This window comes from Trichechus manatus, unplaced genomic scaffold, assembly GCF_000243295.1.
Source record: "Trichechus manatus latirostris isolate Lorelei unplaced genomic scaffold, TriManLat1.0 scaffold00021, whole genome shotgun sequence".
In the NCBI taxonomy this organism is placed as follows: Eukaryota; Metazoa; Chordata; class Mammalia; order Sirenia; family Trichechidae; genus Trichechus; species Trichechus manatus.
In genome coordinates this window covers 1933290-1947736 of record NW_004443957.1, presented here as the reverse complement: position 1 = coordinate 1947736, position 14447 = coordinate 1933290, and the positions used below count along the sequence as shown (strand labels likewise).

The following is a 14447-nucleotide window of genomic DNA, read 5'->3' as shown; positions in this document are numbered from 1 at the left end:
ACAAGGACTAGAAGGCAGGAGGGGACAGGAAAGCTGGTGATAGGGAACCCAAGGTTGAGAAGGGACAGTGTTGACATGTCATGGGTTTGTTAACCATTGTCATAGGGCAATATGTGTACTAATTGTTTAATGAGAAGCTATTTTTCTGCAAACCTTCATCTAAGGTACAAAGGAAAAAAAAAAAGAATTATCTGTGAGATCAAATTGATAATAGCAACTTAAAAGGTTAATGGGAAGCCTAGGGGACACTGAGTTGATAATGGTGATGGAATAATTTGGAAAAGGATAGTGAGAATAGCAGCACAACTGGAAGAATGTAATCAATGTCACTGAATTGTACATGTAGAAACTTTCAAAATGGTGTAACTTTGGCTATGCATATTTTCACCAAAAAAAAAAGGTCCTCAAGGTTGAGAAGGGAGAGTGTTGACCTGTCTTGGGTTATTAACCAATGTCATAAAACAATATGTGTGCTGACTGTTTAATGAGAAACTATTTGTTCTGTAAACCTTCATCTAAAGTATAATAAAAAATTTAAAAAAAAAAAAGAAGAACTGGTTTCGAGGGACTAGGAGGTGTAGACTGAAAAAACTGTGGTAAGAGAGGGCATTCAGAATTTGAGATCTCAGAGAGAGTGCAGTTCCAGTGGGGGTCAGATTGTGCTGAAGCAGGGAGTAGGGAAGGGAACAGAACTAACTTTTGATAAGTGCCCATCGCTTGCCAGACACTGGATATGTTATCTTGTATCATTAAACAGCCACCCCCGGAATAGGATTTCAGTACTTTCAGATGAGGAAACTGAGACTCCAAGTTTAAGGAATTTGCCTATACTCACACAACCCTAGAGATAGTGTGTGAACTTAGCCCGAATTCAAGTTTTGTGCTTATTTATTTACACCACATCCCTTTCCGTGAAACTCTTACCTTTTTGCATCTCTTAGGAGTCCCTGGGTGGGGCAAACGGTTAAGCGCTCAGCTACTAACTAAAAGGTTAGCGGTTCAAATCCACCCTGAAGCACCTTGGAAGAACGTCCTGGTGTTATACTTCCTAAAAGTCACAGCCACTGAAAACCCAGTGGAGCACAGTTCTGCTCTGAAACACGTGGTGTCATCATGAGTCAGAATTGACCCGATGGCAGCTGGTTTAGTTTTCTTTGGTGTTTGTATCTCTAGCCTCTAGTGCTGTCTTTTAAACTTAGTAAATGATCAAAAGATGTTTGGTGGTGATGATGAAAAAGTGTACTGTTGACGGACAGGGACTCTAAAACTCATGAGCATTGACATCATTATCTCTTGTTACAGGAATACTTGCAGGCTGGGGCAGATATCATTGAAACAAATACTTTTAGCAGCACTAGTGTTGCCCAAGCTGACTATGGCCTTGAACACTTGGTAAGAAATCCATTTTGCCTCCTATCTAAGATGCTCATGAGCATTTGCTGCATTTGGTCAGTGAGAAAATCTGGAGCTGCATAATCAAACAAATACCTTGCCCATTCATTTGCCAATTGGCTTCTTTTATGGGTAAGGAATAATCAAATAAAAATGGTACTTATTATGCAGTGGCTGTTGCTAAAGGCATAATCATTGACTGTGTGCACCCAGTTCTCTGAGGCCTTTTAAAGTATTTGGTGGTAGATTTGGTTCCCTTTTATATAACGCTATGCTTCCGTATTCAAATTTTGTTTAAGATGTGAATGATGGAAATACATGATAGAGCCTGACGTCCCCATTTCAGTGTGCTCCTCTTCCAGACACTTGCCTCTGTTTCCATGCAGGTGGTCCCAAGTGCTCCGACACTGGATTTTTCTCATGATATTGGACTTCATGAGACCAAGTGCCTTTGTGTTAACAAGGGAAAATAAAATTGTGTTATAGTTACTTTTGTGTTATGTCAGGGCAGGAATTGACAAACTTTTTTGTAAAGGAACAGATAGTTAACTATTTTATCCTAACTGCTCACCTCTGTCATTGTAGTTTAAAAGCAACTACAGCCAGTATGTAAAGGAATGGGCATGGCTGTGTTCTCATAAAACTTTATTTACAAAAACAGGATTCATGCTGTAATTTGCCAAACCTGGTTTTAGGATATTCTGGTTTCTTAATTACTGGGTCGTGGGATCTTAGAATTGGAAGGGATCATGAAGATTACCTATTCCAGGACTTCCTAACCTGGTCTGTGGAAGGGCCTCAGGAGGTCCATCAGTCTCCTTAAGTTGTAGACAACACTTTGTGTGTATGTGTGTACTTGTTTTTATTTCCCACTGAGAGGGTCCGTGGCCCTTTATCAGATTCTCAGGAGGTTAATATTCCATAAAAAGTTAAAAACCACTGATTCCGACCATTGTACAGTGGAGGAAATTGAGGCTGGAGCAGTTGCTAGAGGGACTGCCCCAGGTTTCACGGTTAGGCAGGGACAGCACTAGTTCTGGAGCCTCCTCTCCTGCCTCTAAAGCCTAGGCTTTTTTCATTACTACAGTTTCTTCTAATTCTCAGAACATTTAACTACATCCACTTATTGTCAGACATGCGAGATGTCCAGAGATTGCCCTTTTTACCAGCCAGCTCTTGGTTTTGAGGAAGAACCTAAAAGCAGTTCCCTGTTGGCTTTCAAGGCTGGGACAGCCGATATGCCTTCGCAGCTAAGATTTCATGCAGACCTCAAATTAATTCACTCTGCGTTTCCTTACTCAACAACACTGTGTGTTAGATGGTCATAAATTTCTTACTTATTGTATGGAGGAGAAGGAGGACAAGATAACGTGTGTTCTTGCTGTGCTAGGCCTATCGGATGAACAAGTGCTCTGCAGCACTGGCCAAAAAAGCTGCCGAGGAGGTGACTTTCCACACAGGTAAGGAACACGCTTCTCCCTTTTGTGCACAGATGATTCCTTTGGCTTTCTCAGCCATAATGTGCTGTCCTTACTGCAGCCCTTCCTTTCACGACAGTTGTCCTATCACCAGCAACACTGCAGACACTGTATTGTTCTTGTTTGTTGGTACCTTCTCTGCAGTTTCGTAATCAAGCAGCCACCCGCTTTCTGAACTATTTCTATTCCTGTGAGCCTTGGGCTCAGAGTCTACTCTGTGTTTACCCTGCTGAAGGTTATAGCTTAACTTCGTATCAGGGACTATGGCTTCCTTGTATATTTAGAGCTAAACTGGGTTTACCTTCTTTGGAAGCACATCATCAGGTTATTAAGATAGCAGCTGAGTGTCTTTGTTGTTTTTGGTTATCATTAGGCTATTTCATACAGTCCTGTTAAAGCCACCCTCTGCGCTATGATCGACTTATTTAGGTAAAGTGATCTTGCCGTTTGAACATTTACTACTTTATACCACTGATGTCCTTGAAGGCTCTGTGCAGCACCCAAAAAAGTGACATTAGATTCAGTATTGCTGGGACTGCCTGAAAATAACTAACCTCCTGGCTGGCTTCCATAAGAACACTTGGACACCAGCTGGTGGGGAGGCTTTGAGGGAGTGAAAGGAATAGAAGAAATATAGACAGCCCCCTAAGATTTGGAAATGTGAAATTACTACGAACAGGAAAGATGTAAAGCAAAATGTTAGGAAGCTTGACACATAGCATACTAATGAAGACCAGAGCAATTTACAGAGCTCTGTTTCTGAGAGATAATGTTTAAATCCATGGAAATGCATAGAGTATTACCCAAACAGAGTCATAGGTCGGAGGCCATTGAACCGCTAAAGCAGGAAAAGGTAAAGACATTTTTCTTATACTCACATTACTGCTCAGCTTTGGGGAACCAAAAGAGTATTTGGACTTGTAACCTGTCCAAAGGCTACATTGTTAACTAGTCAGTAGTCTTCTCCAGTAAATTGTAAAGCATAGCCCAGACTATTGGGTGGTTAAAATTACCAAAGATAATGAGCAGTATAATCCCTGGCTTTTGTTAAGGTACGTAAAATAAAGACAACTTCTCAGGCAGTTTTAGAAGCCCCTAGACTTTAACCTAGAGGAAAGGTTATTGTCACTGTGATGTCAAACCAGGCCGACCCCAGGGTCAGTTCAGACCACAGCTGCCCATGCAGCCATTACGCTTTCATCCCCACTTACCTGGGACTAGGTCAGTGGGCTAGGTTAGTGGGTACCGGCCCCTTCTCTGTTTCTTAGGTCCTATTATCCATTGAAACGACTCACAAACTGCAGGGAAGGAGCTTTCTTTAATCTAGAAGGAAAAAAGATACAAACACAAAGGGGAATTCAGGCAAGGATCTGGGCACAGGCTTACTTGCTGAGATCAGATGTTTGCTCCCCACAACCTGGAAGCTTTTGGAGCTTCCATCTTCCAAGGCCTTTTTTGGACTCCCTGAGGCTTAGTCAGCATCAGGCTCCCAGGTGGTCCGTCTTGGTCTGGTCAGCCCCCACTTATTGGCCTCAGACGTGGTCCAGCTCTCAGGAACCAGGACCAAAGGCCAAGTTGTTTGCTGCAAAGCAGTTCCATACCTCATAGTCACTTTCTACAAAACAGTTATAAGAGGTGGTTATTTGATCTGCTTCATACTTCAGTTTCGGGCTTTACAATGATTAGTCTTGATTTAATATTTCTGTTCAGTGAAGGGTCTGCAGTACAACACTAGGGAACCTTTCAAGCTTTATGCTGTTGTAAGGAGGTTTTGCAGAACCTGTGCTAAGTTCAGAATGTTCAAGGTTTCCTAAAAATAGGTAGAGAAATACTTTGTCCAAAAATAGCTGTGATGATAAAAAAGGATTACTTACTAAAATGCTTGAGTCAAGATGTGTGGGAGTTCAGTTTTTGGATTGGCTTGGTGACAAATATGTGCGTATCCTCTGTAGTATGTAATTTTTCCCAGTGGGATCTGGGACAGCCCGCATGATCAAACATATTTTTTGTGGCAAAATCTGTGTATTATTTCACTTAGTGGGATAAAGACTCTAAGTGGCCTCCTGTAAGTTCAGGAAAGGTTGCATTTTGTTGCCAATAAATTAACAAAAAAAAATTAGGCTCTAAGCTTTTTGGATTTCAGAGTTGTGGATGTGGGATTGTAGACCTGTGTTCTAGGAAAAATCTTACAGGCTATTGATTTACAGCAAAAAGGTTGAATGATTTCAAAATTTCATACTTCTTTTTCTTTTCTCAAAGGAGTTAAGAGGTTTGTGGCAGGAGCTCTGGGTCCAACCAATAAGACACTGTCTGTGTCCCCATCTGTGGAAAGACCAGATTACAGAAACATCAGTGAGTATTTATCATATATAATAATTGACTTGGGCAAGTACCTCTGTCCTCCAGTTTTCTCATCTAGAAAATGGAAATAGTAATAGGATCTACCTCAGGGTTATTGTGAGTTAATCCACATAAAGTGCTAACAATACAAAACAAAACAAACATTGCTGTCAAGTTGATTCCAACTCATAGCAACCCTATAGGACAGAGTAGAACTGCTCCTGTAGGGTTTCCAGGGAGGGACTGGTGAATTTGAACTGCCCACCTTTTGGTTAGCAGCCGATCTCTTAACCAAAATAAAAAGACAGTCATTACTAGAGTTTGCTTTCACATGTACATAGTGTTATGCTAATGATTCTTTATCAGCTGTGGAATTAAAACCAATCAAAACAAAATTTTAAATTGTTAGGTTGAGCAATGTGGATCCCAGGACTTGGCCTATTATAGAATAGCCTATTATGTCCACATTTAGTTTATTAGAAAGCAGTGGAAGCTATATAAACATAGTAGCAGAGTTTGAGATGCAAATTACTAGAAATACAGGAATCTAGGCAAATTACTTAAGCATCAAGGCTGTAAAAAACAAAAAGAATTAAACTGTCAGAGCTTAATAGTTATGGTACTACATAGGTGATGACTATTGTGTGGATGACGAGTTCAGGCAAGTAACAGTTTGTAGGTGTTTTGATTACAGAACTTTCCATGCAGTGATACCACGCTTTTTTCACCAGGACTGGCTTACCCCTGGCCTATGTGTGGTCAGTGCTGTCTCTGGTGTACTCGACACTGGGGAGCTAACTTTTCCTTTCTCTTGTGTTGTGTAAGATGAAATACATTTACACAGTGAGCATAAATTTACTGTTTTTGCTTCTCTGTTGAATATATGAGGTTTTTTTCTTTTTCCTTTTTTTTGAGGGGGTGGTGAGGATACAATGGGGAGGGGAATGCCCTCTCGGGAGGAAACAGACAGACCAAGAAGTTTCAAACAATAACTTTAGCCAGGAGTGACGAATACTTTTGTTTGAGACTGAAATTACCCATCAAACAGGTCCATTCTCTGACGGAGTTGGTGTAACAGGGCAGGAGCAAAATCCTGCTACAGGTTCACCACAGAGAGTTGAGGGTGTGACTGACCTGTGATGCACCTAAGTCAGTTTGACACATTTCTTAATTGGTTGATTAAAACAATCTGTGGAAAGAATTATGTATTTTAAGGATGTTGAAGGTAAGGTACAGGGTCCAAGAAATTCATAAACTTTCCCACGCACTCGCTCATACTCAGCTCACACATGGAAAGGAAGTGGCGGTTATGTGACAAGTGTTTAGAATAACTTGTGTTCAGTTTACTTGTTTACCTCCATCATGGCCATGTTTCTTGATTTGGTTTCTTGCAAAAGGTAGGTGTCTTAGTTACTTAGTGCTGCTGTAACAAAAATACCACAAAGTGGGTGCCTTTAAAAAACGGGTTTATTGTCTCACAGTTTTGGAGGCAAGAAGTCCAAATTCAGGTTGTCAGTAGGGTCATGTTCTCTCTCTGTAGCCTCTAGGGGAAGATCCTTGTCTCTTTGTTTCTGTAGCCCTGGGCATTTCTTAGCATTCCTTGGCTCCTAGATAGGTCTTCACATGGTATCTTCCCCGTGTTTGACTCTTCCTGTCTGTTTTCCTTTTTATAAGACGCCACTCAGAAGGGATTAGGTTTAGGATCCACCCTATTCCTTATGACCTCATGAACATAATAAAAAAAACTGTATTTCCAAACAGGGTCATAGTCAGTACAGGGATTAGGACTTTAACATATCTTTTTGGGGGACACAATTCAATCCACAACAGTAGAGTTGTCCTTAAACTATGCATTTGAAACCAGCAATAGTTAGTTCACAGGTGCCAGACCTGAACTTAGCATGCCCTGGGACCGTTCAGAGAATACTGATGACTGATGTTCTGCGTATGATTTATTTTTTGCAGCATTTGATGAGCTTGTTGAAGCATACCAAGAGCAGGCCAAAGGACTTCTAGATGGCGGGGTTGATATCTTACTAATTGAAACTATTTTTGATACTGCCAATGCCAAGGTGAGTTAAGGAGAAGAATGGACAGGGCTCAGGTGGGGGCTGTGATGAGTCCCCTAATGTATTGAGAAGACAATAAAGCCGTTAACAAAGTTAAATAAATTTAACAACGTTAAATTTATTTCATTTCGTTTTAGTCTTGAATATTTTAAACTGAGGCTGGTAGAATAAGAAAACTTCAAAAAAGCTATCTTTTTAGCTTTTAAAAAATATACTTTCTAATTATGAAAATAAATATTTTCATATATAGTTCTATATGTGTCTAAGCGGCAGAGGTGGTTCAGTGGTAGAATTCTCGCCTTCCATATGGGAGACCTGGGTTCAATTCCTGGCCCATGCACGTCATGTGCAGCCACTGCCTGTCTGTTAGTGGAGGCTTGTGTGTTGCTAAGATGCTGAACAGGTTTCAGCAGAGCTTCCAGACTAAGATGTACTAGGAAGAAAGAACTGGCATTCTACTTCTGAAAATCAGCCAGTGAAAACCTATGGATCACAGCGGTCCGATCCCCAACCTATCATGGAGATGGCACAGGATTGGGCAGAGTTTTATTCTGTTGTATAGGGCGCCGCCGTGAGTTGGGGGCTGACTTGGTGGTAGCTAACAACCTAATAGCGTGTATATATGTGTAGGTAATAAACACGTGCACATGCTCCTGAATTCAAAAGGTACATAAATACATGCAGTGAAAAGTAGATCTCCTTCCCTCTCTTATTTCTGGGTATCCAGCTCTCCTCCCAGCGCAACCGCTATTCCCAGTTTGTGGGTCCTGACAGAGATTCTATGCAGATGTAAGAACGTATGGATGTATGGATTCCTTTCCTTCACTATTTTAAACATAACCTACTCTACACTCTAGTATATGTGTCTTTATAAAATGTCCCTCTTTAGTAACATTTTTTGTCTTAAAGTCTGTTTTGTCTGATATTAGTATAACCACTCCAGCTCTCTTGTGGTTGCTGTACTGTTTGCATTCTCTTTCTTTTTCTATCCTTTTTCTTTCAACCTTTATGTATCTTTGAACCTAAAGTGTGTCTCCTATAGACTGAATAGAGTTGGATCTTGTTTTTTTATCCTGTGTGAAAATCTCTTCCATTTTATTGGATTATTCAATCCACTTTGCACTAATATGTGTAGAATTGCTTCATAGTTTCGTGGGGGCATAGTATTCCATTATATGAATGTACCATAATTTATTGAGTCCATCCTCTGTTGTTTCCAATCTCTTATTTTAACCAACAGTGATACAGAAAATATCCTCATACATATTTTGTTGCAAAGTATTTCTATGGGATAAATTTCTACAAGTGAAATTGCTGATTCAAAGGGTATATGCATTGTTAATTTTGATCTTTAGTGTCAAATTACCCTCCTTGGAGATTGTACTAATTTACACTCCCGTCAGCAAGCAGTGTACAGTAGTGCTGGTTTCTGCGCACCCTCTCTAACACCATGTATTATTAAACTTTTTGATCTTTTCCAAAGGGAAAAATAAAAACTGATGTCTCACTGCAGTTTTAATTAAATTTTTTTTTTTTTTTTTTTACTACAAATGAAATTTCAGCATCATCCTTTAGTTTTAGAGCCATTTATATTTCCTTCTCTCTGATCTGTGTCCTATGCCTTATTTTCTATTAGATTTTTGTCTTTTTTTATTGAGTCCTTACTCAGGAAATCAGACCGGGGTCAGTGACGAGTAGCAAATACTGTCCTCAGATTTGTTGTTTGCCTTTTCACTTTATTTGTGATGGCGGTAGTGATATTATTGTGGTGCTTTTTGTGTATTTGTTTTTGTTTTATAATGGTGCAGGAAAATATTAATTTTATTATATGGTTGAATTTATGGATTCTGGTTTTTTTGTGGGGGGATTTGATAGGGATTATACTTAGAAGTGTCCTATTCCAAGATAGGAGCCCTGGTGGTGCAATGGTTAAGAGCTCAGCTGCTAGCCAAAAATTCGGCAGTTTGAATCCACCAGCCACTCCTGGGAAACCCCATGGTGCAGTTCTACTCTGTCCTACAAGGTCGCTATGAGTCGGGATTGACTATAGCAACAGGTTGGTTTTTTTTTTAATTCCAAGATACGGAGGAAAAACGGCCCTTCTTTTACCTAGTACCTTTATAAAACCAAACCAAACAAAACCATTGCCATTGAGTTGATTCAGACTCAGGGACATTTACCCTATAGGACAGAGAAGAACTGCTCCCTAGGATTTCCAAGGCTGTAAATCTTTATGGAAGTTGATTGCGACATCTTCCTCCCGTGGAGCAGCTGGGGGGTTCCAAACGCCAACCTTGCGGTTAGCAGCAGAGCGCTTAACCATTTCGCTGCCAGGCTCCTAGTGCTTTTATAGGTTCATCAAATCTTTAATTGTTAAAAGAAATTAGACAACAGACTCAGAATATTTGAAACTTTTTTTTTTTATGATTTACTAAGAATATTTGCATGAGGAAGAAGGAAGGAGGTGGTATCAGCTAGAAGCTAGACGACTACCTCACTTCATCCTTAACCCTTCAGTTCTGTGGTTCTCTTTCATACACCTTTCCAGAAATTGTTTTGTGAATCTCTGGCAAACAAATTATAATTTGAAAAGCAATCAAGATACATATTTTGAAAATAAGAGAAATATCATAAACCAACCAAAACCAAACCAAACTCATTGCCGTCGAGTCGATCTGACTCACAGCAACCGTGCAGGACAGAGTAGAACTGCCTCATAGGGTTTTTAAGGAACGCCTGGTGGATTCCAACTGCTGACCTTTTGGTTAGCAGCTGTAGCTCTTAACCACTATGCCAGCAGGGTTTCCATACCATAAACGTCTTAAGATAAGAAAAATGTCTGAAATGAGACTCAGATATGCATTTAAAAACAGTCACAGCATTGTTTAGATTAGGAACAGTGGGGGCATAACAGTAAGGGATAAAGCATTAAGACATGTTTTGTAAGTTGAGTTTTTAAGTTTTATCATGTGTGACATAAGGTTCCTTTGATTATATAAGGGCTAGTTTCTCTCATGATGCATCAGGAATTTATTTTGGAGTGAGGAATGAGGTAGAGCTCTAACTGTTTTTTTCTCTAAGGTTACTTAGTTCTCCTAACAACATCTATTAAGCTTTCTATTATTTTCCATTGATGGGAATGTCACCCTTATACTAAATGATATGGAATGTCACCCTTATGCTAAATTCATGAGTACCCTAATGTTATTTACTGTAGCATTATAATATGTCTGAGTAGCTAGTAGGCTTAGTTCCTTTTCATTAGTTCCTTCTCTGCCTTTTTATTTTCCAGAACTTTCCTGGCTATTCTTACATGTTTATTTTCCATGACATTTTTAGAATAAATTTGTCTAGTTCTAAAAAACTAAAGTCTGGAACTGATGACTTTGTCACTTCCCAAGGAAAAAAATCCACCATTGCAATGATTATCATAATTACACATTAATTACAGGTTGCATTCTGATTTCATAAAATTGTGAAAATATGTACATTTTGGAATCAAGAAATACAATGACAAAAGGAAAGAGAAGATGTGTTGCCTGGAACTTAATAAAACATGGACTGAGAAGCCCAGAGTGACATGGATTCATATCTGTACAACCCAGTCTAAGCTCACGCTTTTTTTTGCATTGACACAACACTGTTGGTTCTTATACCTACCATGTATGTGTATGGATGTGGAAGACCTGGACACTCTTACTTATTTTAATTGAGAGAAGAAAGAAAGAATCGATCTTCAGCTCCTCCAAAGAGAAAATATTAGTACATAGATGAACTTTCGTCAATACCTGTTTTGTTTTAATATAGTGTTCCACTTGAGAAAGGGATGCTGAGGTTGTCCATTATAGAGAATGTACTGAAAGCTTGATGTGTATCTTCTCTGAAGAGGTCTTGGAAAATGGAACATTCTGATCAGGCAGTTGAAATGACCTTGGACACAATCTCTTAGAAATCAAGGTGTTTTTCTTTTTTTCCTGACAGGCAGCCTTATTTGCACTGCAGACACTCTTTGAAGAGAAATATGCTCCCCGGCCTATCTTTGTAAGTTCTAAAATGTTTACTTTTCAAAAAATGAGTTTTATTCTTTATTAATATTGTCATTTTGAAGGTTTTTTCCCCCCCTTGCACAGTAACTCAGCTGCTAACCAAAAGGTGGGCAGTTCGAATCCACCAGCCACTCCCTGGATACCCTATGGGGCAGTTCTACTCTTTCCTGTAGGGTCACTATGAATCAGAATCGACTCAACGGCATCGAGATCGCATGGTAAAACTACTAATAGTATCTTCCAGGGGTCACCTACTCTAACTTCCTCTGTTCACCCCCCTCACCAACAATTCTAGACCAATAGCAGTGTAATCTCTGGAAATGTCAAGAAAATGAACCTAGAAGTAGTTGATGTAAAGTAGGTTGTTAAAAAGAAGCCTGGCTGGATTTGGTCCACTGAAGCCACTTGTTCTCATTAGGGCCCAAGGAGAGATGGACTTACGTGCTGACTGCAAGTTATCCAACACTGAAGAAGACACCAGACTGCCAGTTTATTAAGTCAGTTGTTGTTGGGTGCCGATTCCAACTTATAGTGACCGTAGAGGACAGAGTAGAACTGCCCCATAGGGTTTCACAGGCTGTAATCTTTACGGAAGTAGATAAAAGTCCTAAGATTGCTTAGTAAGAATAGAATGGAATCAAAACAAGGGTGTTAGATGAACTGGATGTTTAATAGCAGGAGGCCAGGATAACCTGAGGTGTCTGGGAAAGCCTTCTGCAGTGGGATTGGATGTGTGAATTCTAAACTGTGTTTGTTCATTGCTTTTGCCTCAGTGACTTGCCCTGTTCTCTGTATTTATGCCTTGCCAACCCTCCTACCCCAGGTGACTTTGCATATGTCTGTCATGACCATGGTGGCCCAGTGGTTAAGAGTTTGGCTGATAACCAAAAAGCTAGCAGTTCGGATCTACCGGCCGCTCCTTGGAAACCATATGGGGCAGTTCTACTCTGGCCTATAAGGTCGCTATGAGTCAGAATCAACTTGACGGCAATGGGTGTCATGACCATAAGGAGCCCTGTTGGCACAGTGGTTAAGTGCTTGGCTGCAGGAGAGTTGTGGCAGCCTGCTTCCATAAAGATTACAGCCTTGGAAACCCTATGGGGCCATTCTGCCGTGCCCTATAGAGTGGCTAATGAGTCAGAATAGACCTGACAGCAATCGGTTTGATTCATCCTGACCATTATAAAAAGTGCTGCCTTTGACTTTTGAGTTTCATAGTTCTCATCCTTGTCAGAGAACAAAGAAAGTCAGCTTGCTCACTTATGTTGTCTTTGTGACTATATTCTTAACTTGACTTTATATTGTTGACATGGTTTACTTTGTTAATTTAGATTTCAGGGACAATTGTTGATAAAAGTGGGCGGACTCTTTCTGGACAGACAAGCGAGGCATTTGTCATCAGTGTGTCTCATGCAGACCCACTCTGGTGAGTTGACTCAGTTTCTTTTTGGGGAATCTTTTCTGATGCATATAAAATATGGCAGGAGTCCCTGGGTGGTACAGAAGGTTAAGCGCTCCACTACTAGCCGAAGCTTGGTGGTTCAGACCCACCCAGAGATGCCTCAGAAGGCAGGCCTGGCGATATGCTTCCAAAAGATCACAGCCCACATGGGGTCACCATGAGTCAGAATCAACTAGACAGCAACTAACAACATAAAATGTGACATGGCTGGAGTTGGCTGTTTTTCAGTTGCCTCGGGGGAGATGCTACTACAGATTTCCACTGTACTGTTACAGCAGTATTCTGGCTTTGTTTTAAGTATACTCAGATTTTTCCCTAAAGGCTACAGAAGACCACTGCCTAAGTGAGTCTTTTTTTTTTTTTTTCCTTTTTAAATAATATTTTATTGTGTTTTTGGTGAAGGTTCACACAGCAGTTTAGGTTCACATTCAACAATTTATACACACGTTGTTCAGTGACATTGGTTACATTCTTCACAATGCGTGAACATTCTTATTTCTGTTTTGGTTGTTCTGTTTCTAAGTGGGTCATTTTGAGGGACTTGGAGTGTTCCCATATTAGCCAAATTGTTGCCTTCGTGTCTGTAAATGGTATCCTTGTTGTTTAAGACAATGCTTGCATAATAATACTTTAGAGCTGTTACTAGTCATTTACATTTGTCAGGCAGTGTTTCACAAAGTCTCCCCCCCCCGCCCCCCCCGCCTCCCATTTATGGGGCAACCAGAAGCAGTCTACCTTGGGATAAGGCCAGAATTCTGAAGTTCATGTTTTTATCTGAAAAATTATTTTTTGCATTCTACTCTAAAATAATTTTCATGTTTTTTGTTTTCGTTTTTTTCCTAGATTTTATTTATTGTTGCTAAAAATATACACAGCAGAACATAACAGCAATTCAAGTTGCTACATGTACAATTCAGTGACGTTGATTACATTTTTCAAGTTGTGCAAACATTCTCCTTTTCTGAGTTGTTCTTCTCTCATTAACATAATCATTGCTCCCTAAGGTTCCTATCTAATATTTCCAGTTGCTGTTGTCAGTTTGATCACATACAGATAGTTCTTAAAAGAGCATAATACTCAAGGAAGACTTTTTCTTTTTTTAACCAGTTAAGCAGAACTATAGTTCAGTTTAAGATGACTTCAGGGGATATTTTTGGTTTAAGGTTTAAAGATTATCTCAGGGCAGTAAGTCGTTTCAGGGATTCATCCACCCTCCATGGTTCCAGAAAGCCCAGAGTCCATGAGAATTTGAAATTCTGTTCTGCATTACCCACCTTTTGATCAGGATTCTTCTATAGAATCTTTAATCAAAATGTTCAGTAATGGTAGCCAGGCACCATCCAGTTCTTCTGGTCACATGACAAAGGAAGCAGTTGTTCATGGAGGCAATTAGCCACACATTCCATATCTTCTTCCTGTTCCTGACTCCCCTTCCTTTGTTGTCAGATGAATAGAGATTAATTGTTGTGCCTTGGATGGCTGCTTGTAAGCTTCTAATATGAACTAGGAGGTAAAACAGGAGCACCATGTTAATAGGCCAGTTAAACTGGGATGTCCCATGAAACCATGACTCTAAACCTCCAAACCATGAAACCAAATCCCATGAGGTGTTTGGTTGTACTCAAGCAGCCCCAACAGCTACTCTTTTTTTTTTTTTTTT

General features: G+C 40.0%; 1 protein-coding gene across 5 annotated transcripts in view; it reads left to right on the top strand.

The window, feature by feature from the left end:
• MTR (5-methyltetrahydrofolate-homocysteine methyltransferase) overlaps window positions 1-14447 on the top strand; it is a 121813-nt gene that overhangs the window by 19957 nt on the left and 87409 nt on the right. For all 5 annotated transcript variants that reach the window (XM_023727987.1, XM_004372790.3, XM_023727986.1 and 2 more), the window contains 6 exons: window positions 1303-1392; window positions 2783-2852; window positions 5130-5222; window positions 7176-7282; window positions 11261-11320; window positions 12657-12751. In XM_023727987.1, coding sequence (XP_023583755.1) covers window positions 1303-1392; window positions 2783-2852; window positions 5130-5222; window positions 7176-7282; window positions 11261-11320; window positions 12657-12751 — 515 coding nt within the window. The remainder of the gene's footprint in view (window positions 1-1302; window positions 1393-2782; window positions 2853-5129; window positions 5223-7175; window positions 7283-11260; window positions 11321-12656; window positions 12752-14447) is intronic.